The sequence below is a fragment of the Ictidomys tridecemlineatus genome, chromosome 15, assembly GCF_052094955.1.
Source record: "Ictidomys tridecemlineatus isolate mIctTri1 chromosome 15, mIctTri1.hap1, whole genome shotgun sequence".
Lineage (NCBI taxonomy): Eukaryota > Metazoa > Chordata > Mammalia > Rodentia > Sciuridae > Ictidomys > Ictidomys tridecemlineatus.
In genome coordinates this window covers 12,717,902-12,729,528 of record NC_135491.1, presented here as the reverse complement: position 1 = coordinate 12,729,528, position 11,627 = coordinate 12,717,902, and the positions used below count along the sequence as shown (strand labels likewise).

Below are 11,627 nucleotides of genomic sequence, written 5' to 3'. Positions count from 1 at the left end.
CCCAGGAAAGTGCTCCTGCCCTGGGAGGAGGCTGAGCTCAGAGAGGAGCAGGGCAGCAGGGCTGACTGGCCTGGACCTCGGCTTCCCAGCGGGTCTGCAGTGAAGCTCCTTCCACAGAGGGGACAGAGCAGCAGGGACCATGCAGCCCCCCTCAGCCTGTCCCTGCAGAGGGGGCATCCCCTGGCAGGGGGTCCTGCTGACAGGTAAGAGGGGACAGTTCCCTGAGGAGGGTGGGAGGTGGAGCAGAGTCTTGCTGGTGTCCCCAGGGAGGACCCAACCCTCACAGGGGACACAGGGCTTCACTCTGTCCCATTGGGAACCCATTGGGAACAGAACACAGAAGACAGACAGAAGCTCACCAAGAGGAACAGATGAAGGGGATGGAAAGCTCAGGGGTTCTCTTCTCCAAGTTACTCACCAGGGGCCATTATATTTTGAAAATTGATGTTAACAGCTCTGACAGGGACACTCTCCAAATAGAAAGGCAACTTGAGCAATGGACACTGTCTGCAGCCACCAGCCTCAGACATTGGCACACAGTCACCTGGACCCTCAGGGTGGGGACCCTGCTTCACTCATCCACAGGAGGCTGAGCCTGGTCCAGGCCCTGGGCTACCACAAGGGTCAGACTAGTCTCTGCCTCCTGGAGCTTCCTCTCTAGAGGGCAGGAGGCCAGGCCAGAGGGAGATCTGCAGGTGAGGCCAGGTGCCATGTAGATCTAGGAGGGCAGAGAGCAGGGAAATGTCCACAGGGAAGACCTGGGTCTGTAAGGAGGTGGTCAGGGGAGGCGGGTGCCCAGGTGCCCTGGGTGTGAGCAGGGCTCTGAGGGCACTGAGGGGCCAGCCTTGCAGACACCTGGGGAAAGGCGTTCCTAGGAGAGGATGACAGGTACAGGGGTCCTGAAGGAATGGAGGTCATGCTACTGGCCTTGACCAGGGACACACACACACACACCACACACCCCAAGGCTAAGGATGAGAACTCCTGCTGAGGACATCGGCCCCATCTTTCCACCCCATATGAAGGTCCCAGTATTGATGGATTTCTCTCTCTTCCCTCCTAGTCTCACTGTTAACCTTCTGGAACCCGCACCCCACTGTCCAGCTCACTATTGAACCAGTGCCTTCCAATGTTGCTGAAGGGAGAGACGTTCTTCTACTTGTCCACAATGTGTCGGGGAATCCTGTAGGCTACGCCTGGTACAGAGGGCAAATAACAGACCGCAGCCGTCTAATTGTATCCTACTCGAATATCACACACTCAGCTACACAAGGCCCTGCATTCAGTAGTCGAGAGACAATATACCCCAATGGGTCCCTGCTGTTCGTGAATGTGACAAAGGGGGACACAGGATTCTACACCCTTCAAACCATAGATGCCTATTTTTGGACTGAAGCAGCAACTGGAGAGTTCCGTGTACATGGTGAGTGATGCCCCAGCCCTCTGGGTGTTGGAGGGGTCAACTCCACTGCACACACAGGACCCTGAGACCTGGTCTGCCTCCCTCCTCCTGTGCATTACGTCCCTACAGTGGAGTTGGAGCATTTAGTGCAGGACACACGCAGTGCAGACAGACTTCAGAAGAGCCGAGTCCTCTGCCTGAATCCACTGGCAGAGAGCAGGGTGCTCTGGTGGGAGGCTCGGCCCAGGCAGAGCAGTCTCAGCCCAGCCCCTGTTTCCTTCCCAGGAGCATGGCCCTGAGAAAGACCCTGCAGGACTGAGTCAGGCCTGGCCTGAGGGCCCTGGAGTCCTCACAGAGAAGGTCAGCCCAGGAAGCTCCTGCTCCAGACCTCGGTCCCAGGCTTCTGGCTCCAGGTGACCCTGAGGACATGTGGCCAGGGTTGGACTTTGGCTTCCTGTTGAGGGCCGCTGGGGAGCAATGATTTACTGGCCACCTGATCTGGTAGCTCCTGGAGGTGGTCACCAGCCAGGGCACAGTCCCAGGAGCCACATCTGGGCAAGGGCACCTGGGCATCTCCTTCTCCTGGGAAGAGGTGTGGTGAGCACAGAGGGACAGGTGCCTCAGGCCAATCAGGTGCCCTGATGGACCTCTATGAGGCTCCACAGGAAGGTCCATGTCCCCAAGGGGAGGAACAGAGGAAAGAGATGCTCCTGGAGCTCCTGGTCCTCCCGGAACCAGCCCAGGGCGCTCTCACTGGGAGGCAGAGAAGAGTAGGGGCTTTTTCTTTGGGGGCAGCTCCTCTAAACCAAGGTCAGTTACTGTGAGAATTTCAAGGTTAATTTATAGACAACATGGTGAACCAGACACCACTTCCCAGGTATCCAATAAAGGGAAACTGAGGCACAGGCAACATAGTTGCTGAATCAGGTCACACAGACCATGGGTGGGAGGTCAGTGGTGCATGTCACTGTGCAGCCAGAGCCCTGTGCTCTGCATGCTAAGGGCCTATTAGGCATCTGTGGACCAGAGACCAGTCATTGGCTCAGGTAGTTTAGTCCTGGGCACTGGCAGCCTGGAGGGGACACTGTGGTCTGGGAGTGAGAGCAAGTCGAGAATAATCAACTTTTATTCTACAACCAAATCCCTTTACTCAACAAAATGTCCAGGACTCCCCTTCATAAGCCAGTGCACAAGCTCCCTTAGTGAACTTGAGGTCATGTGTTTACTGGTGTGTTGGGTGTCGCTCACTCTGGATCATAAGGGACAGGACTTTCTCACTCCCCACAAGACCCTCCAACCAGCACAGGGCCCAGTGTGTGGCCAACTCCCAGTGGTTTTATGACAAGGGAGGGAAGATCATGAATGAATGAACCTGAACCTCTTCAGAGCCTGGAACCTGCATGTGCAATCCCAGGGGGTTCTGCCACCTGCTCCCTGTCCCTCCTGGAGGCTGAGGCTCTTGCTCCATCCCACCAACCACCTCTCCTGAGGCCACTCAGGAGCCACATCACAGGATGCCCTTGGGGTGGCCAGGCTGTGGAGTGTCTTCAGGGTGGCCCTGGGTCAGTTCTGAGGCAGCCATGAGGCTCTTGGACCTGGGATTTAAGTCACTGTACCCCCACTGCTCCCTGCCATGGTGATTCTGGCTGCCTTGCTCCTGCCTGTCCGTCCTGTCCCTCCTTCTCATTCAGGCAGGACTGGCCCTGCCCTGCACAATGAGCCATGCCCTTCCCTCCTGCACTAATGGCCATCTGTCCTGTCCACCTCCTGCTAACACCTGGGGCCAGGCCCTCTGCTGGGCAGAAGTAAAAGGCACAGAAACAGTCGAGGCAGGTGCCCCTGTCAGGCTGCATCAGGGACAATGTCACCCACTGTGAAGGAGGCCCCACTGTGTCCCTTCCAGGGCTCTTTCCTTCCATGACAATGACATGTGAAATAGTCCAGGACACAGGCCTGAGCATCTCCCCCATCTGCTCTCTGCACTGACTCAGCGAGGGGGGCAGAGGCAGGACAGGGCGGCAAGCCCCTAGGTCCCAGGCTCCTTACACCCAGATGACTGGTGGCTCCATCCTGGTCCCTAAGAGGGGCTCAGGCTCCTCCAGTGACTCCCAGGACCTTCCCCAAGGGGGAGCTGGACTGAACGGTGCTGTCTCAGGGGCTGTCTATTCCATATGTGCCTGTGTCCCCATGAGGACACCATCACTACAAGGGAGGTCTGTCCCCACATGGTGTGATGCTCCAGCCACGGTCACTTACATTAGGCTCTAGGCCCTGATTTGGATCAATTTGATGATCTCACTGCACTTCCTGGGGTGAAAAGAACAAAAAGAAGGAATTCCACAGGCCTGTGTCAGGTGCTTCCCACTTTGCTGAGTCTCCACAGCAACTGGGAACATAGACTTCTAGATTGATTAACATTGCCAGGATTCTGTTCTCGCGACTAAAAGGCTCAGGGGTCACTCTAGTTAAACTGGGCTAACTGGGCTGCACAATATAACCACACAAGAGACACAAATACCTTTTTCTTTGGGGTCGCTGTGACGGCTACTCTGACCTTAAGGGTCTGCAGAAAGAGAGAGAGAGAGAGCACGCGCTGACCCATTTTACTGAAAAGAAGCTATTCAAATGAGGCAAGGGGTCAGATTTCAGCAGGTTGAGTCTGTCTTCATGATGTCCACTGTCAGCAGGTTGATTGACACCTGGGTAGGCCACACCCAAGGGCACAGTAAGAGGAAGGGACACACAGAAGGCACTTCCATGGAAGATTCTACCCTAAACAGGGCAAGGGGTTATATTACAAAGGAACAGGTGAGCATACCTCACCCATGGGGCTGTAGCAAGACACACCCATTTCTGTGACTGAGCGCCTCAGCACCCAGCTGGGGAGTGTAACTCAGTCACCCTTAAGGTTGGCCTACCACCAACATGATCAATAATACTTCTCTGAGTTTGGTGTTGTGCCTCATTTTACATAACAGAGACCCTCAGATGTCCCCTCTGACCATTCAGTCCTCCACCAGGACCCACAGGTCTCTCCTTACTCAGGAGGCTGCTGGTTTCAAACTGACCTTAGCAGCTGCCTTGGGTCATAATGTGACCCCTCAGGACTTCAGAGCTCAGTCTAAGACACTGTGCTCCTGAGAGCAATATTTCTTTCAGAAAGGAGTCTTAGATCCTGGGTATTAAACACTATTTTCCCATATGGAAAACTTTAACATCCCCCATGTCTACCCCAGGTCTGCCACACACAAGCCCACGAGGGCCGTATTTTCAGCAAGGTCCTGGTCCCCTCTTCCACCTCTTAGTGCTAATGTGTTTAGAACCATCCACGGGTCTCTCAGGACCATTCCACATGCCTCACCTGCTCTCTGCAGGGGGAGAGGGATGTAAAGACCAAGGACAGGAACATGATTCTGCTCTAAACCTTGTCTGTCCCCTCACCCTAGAGCATTCTTTGGACTCATGCTTTGCCTTTCAGGTGCCACTGGCTCCTGTCAGTCACCAGGAAACACCTGAGCAGAACTGTCCCCCTTGTGGCCCCAGGATGACCACCAACCTGAATGCCAAGCTTGCCCCTGTATCCTGGTTTCTGTTCACACACCCCATTCTCACATCAGGCGGTGGGGGTGTTCTTGGGGTGTAGGCACAGTGGAGTGTCCCACCATGACCCACATCTAGGATGGCCTTGAGAACCAAAGGCTCAGAGGACACACGTGGGCCGAGCCCTGGAGTCCATGCAGCTGGAGGGACTCTGCTTCTCAAGGCCAGCCAGGGCCAGCAAGAACCAGGAGACACACGGGGTTGCTAACTCCCAGTCCTGGGTCTGTCCAGGACCAAATTCTGCAATTAAGTGCACCTGTGAGAAACTCTGGGCTTCTCCCAGACACAACCCAGGGGGACCCACATCCTCTGATCCCTCAGATCCTCCTGTATCTGCCCAGGATACCCACTCTGCCTGGTTCTTCAGGACTCAGGTTGATGGGAGGTGAGAGGCAGTTCAGGTGGAAAGACACTTTTGAGGGGATCACAGGTACCACAGGGCAATCCTATCTTTGTTGTCTGCACAGAGAAATTACCCAAACCCAACATCACAATCAACAACTCCCAACCCACAGAGGGTGAGGACTCTCTAGCATTAACGTGTGAACCTGAGATTCATTATGCAACCTACCTGTGGAAGATAAACACTCAGATGATCCCAGATGGTGACATGCTGAAGCTGTCCAACAACAACAGGACTCTCACTTTATTCAGTGTCACAAGGAATGACACAGGACCCTATGAGTGTGAAACCCAGAACCCAGTGAGTGCCAGCCACAGTGACCCACTCACCCTGAATATTTCCTGTGAGTAACTTCTATTCCTCCATTACCCTGGCTGTGAACTCAAACACACAGGGCCAGAGGCTGGGCCACTTAGTCCCTCTCGGGTCCAAGTACACAGACCCTCTCTCCTGGGCACCTGGACTGGCAGTGACATTTGCCCCAGGCACATCCAGGCAGGCCCAGCCTTGGGCCATGAATAGGAGGGGAGGGCTTGTGGTTCCCTAGAGAGGTCTGGGGTCAGCCACCTGGGACAGAGAAGCAGGGGAATGTCACAGACTAATTTCAGTGAACAAAGGGGTTTGGTTGAGACTTCCTGTGAGTGTGTATGGTGCTGGGATTTGAACCCAAGGCCTCATGCATGCTGGGCAGGTGCTGTACCACTCTACTCCCCAGCCTAGTTGTGACTTAAAACAAAAACAAAAACAAGGTTGTGACATGGATCAGTAGTTATATTGTGGCCTTCTACAGTCTAGGAACTTCCCCTTCCCTCTGATGACATTACATGTGGCTTTATCTGTTTGCTCCAGATGGCCCGGATGCCCCCATCATAAACCCCCCAGACTCACATTTCCGTCCAGGGACAAATCTCCACCTCTCCTGCCACGCAGACTCTAACCCGCCTGCTCAGTACTCTTGGTCTCTCAATGGGAGGCCCCTGGAATCCACACAGGAGCTGTCAATCCCCAACCTCTCTACAAATAATAGCGGATCCTATGTGTGTGTCGCCCATAACTCTGTCACTAACCTCAATAGGACCACAACCAAGAATATTACCGTCTCTGGTAGTGGACCCTGGAGCACAGTATCAAGTGCTGGGTGGAGTCTTGATTTTTCGGGAAACAACATGGAAGAAGTTACTTCCTAGCCTCAGGCCCACTCTCAGTCAGGCCCTTGCTGTTTTTTCACAGGGCTTGTGGCCCAGCCCTCCCTCAGAGCTACCAACACAGAACACAGAACCACACTCTGTGGCCATGACCTGCCTCTCAGGTGACCCTGGAATCTTCATCACGTGGATCTTCAGTAGCCAGACTCTGCAGCTCACAGACAGGATGCAGCTGTCCCCGGACCACAGGACCCTCAGCATAGACCCCGTCAGACAGGAGGATGCCGGGGAGTATCAGTGTGAGGCCTCCAACCCCGCCAGTTCCACCAGGAGTGACCGCTACAGACTGGCTGTGATCTCTGAGTGGGCCCCGTCCCACCCAGTGCTTCTGTCATATATTTCCGCTGTCAAGGGCCATCATATGGCACCAGCCATGAGCATGGGGTAGATGCCAGAGCTTGGAGAGAATGTGCTTGACTACTTAGAAATTAGGTGCCTTGATGTCACCTTGGTTCTGATCTGTACCCGAGGCTAGGCCTGGGCTAGACAGTCTGTGAGGGCTGCCCGCTGACACTGTCCTGAGATGGGAAGGAAGAAAAGAGGAAGAGACCTTAACAGGAGCAGGAGCAGGATGTGGCCCAGCTGCGTGTGGAGAGGGTCAGGCTAGAGCACATGCAGGTTTCACAACCAAACGTGAGGAAATCGCCAGAAGCAGAGTCAGGAGAACATGGTGACGACATGACAAACTGCACTGGGACATGATGCCATTTCCTTCCACCTGTGTGACCCCCTGCAGGGCCCAGCTGGTTCCCCTGAAGACCTGACCTTCAGCCCCTTTCTCTTCTCTTTCAGCAGAAGAGAGGACCCCAGGCCTCCCTCTGTGGGCCCTTGCTGGCATCGTGACTGGGGTCCTGGTCGGGGTGGCTCTGATGGCCGCTCTGGGGTGTTTCCTGCTCCACACAAGAACTGGAAGGTACCCAGGCTTCCCCCACCTGATCCCACCCAGGAGACCCCAGGCCTGAGGGAAGGAGGCCCATCCTCAGACTCTGGCCTGACTCCCACCTCCCCACTTCCCCAGGACCCTCCCTCTCACCCAGCCGCCCCCCGTCCCTCACCAGCTGCTGGCCCTGGGCTGATTGCTCAACAGCTGCCTCCTCTGCACATTGGTCACCAGGACCTGTCCCCACAGCACTGGTGTCCCTCCCTAGACTAGTGTTCAACACGGCACCTCCTGCAGTATTTGCCCCACACCAAGAGAGGGCTGAAGCTGTGTGTATGAGGGGTCCTGTCCCAGGTCACTCAGGGCAAGGGCTGGGGCCTGGAGAGGAAGGAGGGTCCACTCTGCACACCTCCTGTGTGGCCCAGGGCCCCTGATGTGTGACGTGGGATCCCAGGGCCCAGCCAGAGAGTGTGTCCTGGAAAGTTCTTTGCCTCCTGGTCACATGGGTGGAGAGCACAAAAGGCCACTGTCACATTCCCTCATCTCCTGGCCTGAGCAGAGGGTCCTCCACAGCAGGGTCACCAATGGGGGTCGGGGAGTTTCAAGATGCACGTGGTTCCCAATGTCTTGCCTACATGGTGACCCTGCTTCCCTGTCCTCCCTCATAGCATGCATCCTTCTACTCAAACTCTCTTGCTTTAATTCTTCCTCGATTTCAGTCCGTTTTCTGTGTCCCTCAGCCAAAGCTCTCCTGGGTCTGCACCTGGGAGGGCCCTTCACCTTGGCCCAGGGCAGCAGTGTCTTCTTAAGGCCTTTCCTCCCCTCCCCTCCCTGGGCCCCCTGGTACACAGACCTGATGGAGAGAGGAAGGTTTCACACCCTCCTTGGAAATGGGGTACCCTCCTCATCCCCTATCTGACCCCAGCCCATGACCCTCATGAATAAGCCTGACCTTTCCTAGGGCCAGTGACGAGCATGGCCTCAGAGAGCACTGCACCCCTGCAACAAGACCCGGTAAGTGCCCCCTCAGCCTGAGGGTGGCTGGGAGCCCTTAGGCCTGCCCCACAGTGTCCATTCTTGCCCACAACCACACGTCCAGGGTTGAATATTTATACTGGGGATTCAAGGATCCCCGTCATCAAACACAACAGGGGACCCACCTGGCCAAGCCAGCCCAGACTGTGGCATCTGGTCTCCTCATGATCCTTGGCTCCTTGGGCCACTACAAGGGCTACAGGGTCTCTCCCTGGACATGCTGTCTCCCTGACACTCTGAAAGTTGAGGACCCCTAACCCCTCCTGCAGAAGGGGTCCAGCCCTCCTCATGTCTGCTAACTCTTATCTCTGTCCCCAGGCCAAGATTCCTTTGACAGCTCCACCTCCCTGGTAAGTCCCCCTGCTATCTCTACACAGGGGACTAGCTCTGCAGGCTCAGGGCACTGTCAACCCCCACACAGCACAGACACCCCCACTCATGTTGGACCAGGACAAGGTTAGCCTGGCCCTGGCCGTAGACTTGGCCACTCTCAGGGACAGGACCACCATCACTCTGTCCTCAGCCCACCCTACTTCCTGCCATCTCAGGGGAATCCTGATGCAGAATGGGTGCTGGGAGCTTCTATCAATGGTCCTGGGTTAATGATGGGGACCACAGTCTGGACAGAAACTGGGGTGTCTGTGCTGAAGCGGAGGCTGGTGCTCAGGACCCAGAGCTGGTAACTCCTGAGAAGAAAGGGCTAAAGCAGATACAGGGAGTAAGCTCTGGCCTGTCAGAGACCAGAACCTTCCAGGCTCCACCCAGCACCTGCTCCCTGGAGTCCCAGCCTTGATGAGCCTCCCATGCTGACCCAGATTTCCAATCTCCCTCCCTGCCAGGCCTCACCCCCTGGCCACGAAGCTGCTGTCCCCATCTACCAGGTGAGTGTGGGTGATGACCCTTGCCCACAGTCCAGGGTGACACAAGAGATGCCCCTCCCCACACCTTCCTGATCTTGCCAGGAAACAGCAGCCAAAATGGGATCAGGGGGTGGTGAGCAGGGGAGGGGGGGGGCTATGAACAAGAGCCTCTGAGCACAGACAGACACAGGGACAGAGCAGTCCCAGGTGGGCCAGGGCCTAGGAGTTCACCGTCCCCTGGTTCAGAAGGGTCAGAGCCTCTTTGTTCTTTTTCAGGAATTACTAAACCCTGACCTGGACATCTACTGCCAGGTCGACCACAAGGCTGATGTGGAATTTTAGTTTCCACCACACGATGCTCCATGTGGGCTGAGGGAGGGTCCTGCTAGACCCCAGATGCTGGGTGATGGGACAGAGGTGGAGCCTGAGCCTTACTGGACGCTGGAACCTGGTAGGGGGTGGGGTCCCTGGGATTCTAGAGACACAGGCTGCCCTGGCCTCTCAATGGCCAGAACCAGGCTGCCTGTGCCCAGGAGAAGGGGCTCCAGGGAGAGGGAAGGGCCACTACTGGTCACCTGGAAAGGCGCTGAATAAAGACCCCCTTCCCTCCTTCTCTCTTTTGGTTCCTGTGGGAACGTCTCTTGGCAGACACTCCCCTCAGGGTCCAGGTCAGCTCTCTCCTGTGTCACGCAGGGGAATCGTGGTCTCTAAGTGGCTCCCACAGGGTTTCTCTTCCTGGGAGACAGGAGCTGGGAGGTGGAGCCAGGGCAAAGGTCGGGTCTGTCCACAGGGAAGGGTGAGGGTCCCCAGGCCCTGCAGCCAGCAGAGCACTCAGTGGCCCTCAGGCTCCAGGGACCCAGGGTGGCTAGCTCTGGCCAAGATTTCTTCTCCACCCAAAGGCCAGTACTCAGCACATCTTCACCTCTGCTGGGACAGGGACACTGACTGTCAGAGTAATGAGGGGACAGGGCCAGATCCAGACTCATTCCCTGAACAAGGGCCTCAGGCCCTGCCTGAGGCTCCAGCCCTGCCCTCCCATCACCTTCCACTCTGCCCTGCCTGATCTCTTTGGGACCAGCCTCCTCTCTACCCTCCAGCACCCAGGGCAGAGGCTCAGGGCTCCCACATGGGGCTCTGCAGGCTCCATGGCGATGGGACAGAGGGTCTCCTCCCTGACCAGGATGTGCTCTGCAGCCTCCTCGATACACCTGGCCACGGCTCTGCCTCCTTCCCTGAAGGCTGGGCAGGGACGTTCTCAGGTAGGCTCATGTAGATCAGGCCTCTACACTCCTGGAAATTAGAGGTAAATTTAGTAAAGATGAGGGGACACTCTGCTGATGCCTGAGAGTTGTCTGTCCCGAGATGAGACGTAGGAAGTCATCCTCAGAGATTCCGCCGTGACTCAGCTCTAGTGAGGCTCCTCCTGCGTGAACATAGCATCAGGTCACACACGGTGACTTCTCTTTTCTTGGTTTTCTGGTGCAGCTGCCACAGACTGGCTCCCACACAGTGGCTCCGAACAGCAGATACCAAGGTGTCCTGAGCTGCATTCTTCTGGAGGCTCTAGCGGGTGTGCACAGCAACACAAGTCCCCTCAGACTCAGGCCCCTGTTGCATCCTAAAAGCTCGTGGAACCTTTTCCTCCAGGTCCTGTCCTGGGAACCACAGCAGCTGGAGCTCCCCCTGAGCACCGCATCCTGCTCCCTGAGCCTCACACAAGCCCCTGGGCACTGTGTCAAGCCACGCCCTCCAGGCAGTGTCATGCTCAGGCAGTGTCATGTCAGGTCCCACACCCCCCAGGTTGCCCAGTGGAAGGGTCACCTGTGCACTCAGGGGAGCCTCCCTGACGTGGATGGGGGTGGATTCCGCTTCACCTTCTGCATCTGAGCAGTCCCCAGGGTGCTCTGTACCCTGTCCCTGTGCCCAGTGTTTCTCCCTGGACACAGCCTCAGACCCTGGCAGGGGCAGATGAGGGGCTGACTCTCCAGCAGTCCTTCCCATTTTCCCCAGGTCAACCTGCTCAGCCCTGAGACCCTCCCTCTACAGGAGCCATGTGCTCTGAGCTCCTGAACACCTGCCCCCACACATGCCAGCTTCAGGTCAGTGACAACCACCAGCTCTGACATCTGCCCCCAAGGCAGGTGTCTGAGCAGACTCACCAGGTGGGACAGCTGAGGCCTCAGCATGCAGGAGCACCCTAGTCCCTCTCCTCCCTCCCTGAGGGCAGCAGGCCCCACAGGGT

The 11,627-nt window shown here is 56.4% G+C and overlaps 1 protein-coding gene and 1 long non-coding RNA gene across 2 annotated transcripts; both read left to right on the top strand.

Annotated features, from left to right (window-relative positions):
- Positions 1-7,551, top strand: LOC144371131 (cell adhesion molecule CEACAM1-like). The gene is given in 6 exon segments (XM_078033345.1): positions 1-203; positions 1,190-1,423; positions 5,470-5,748; positions 6,255-6,509; positions 6,636-6,675; positions 6,677-7,551. Coding segments are annotated over 6 exon segments (1,194 nt in total). The 5' UTR covers positions 1-139; the 3' UTR covers positions 6,999-7,551.
- A 1,663-nt stretch (positions 7,552-9,214) lies between these two features.
- LOC144370807 (uncharacterized) lies at positions 9,215-9,997 on the top strand. The gene is made up of 2 exons (XR_013430765.1): positions 9,215-9,406; positions 9,662-9,997. It is a non-coding gene; the product is annotated as an uncharacterized LOC144370807 (long non-coding RNA).
- The last annotated feature ends 1,630 nt before the right edge of the window (positions 9,998-11,627 follow it).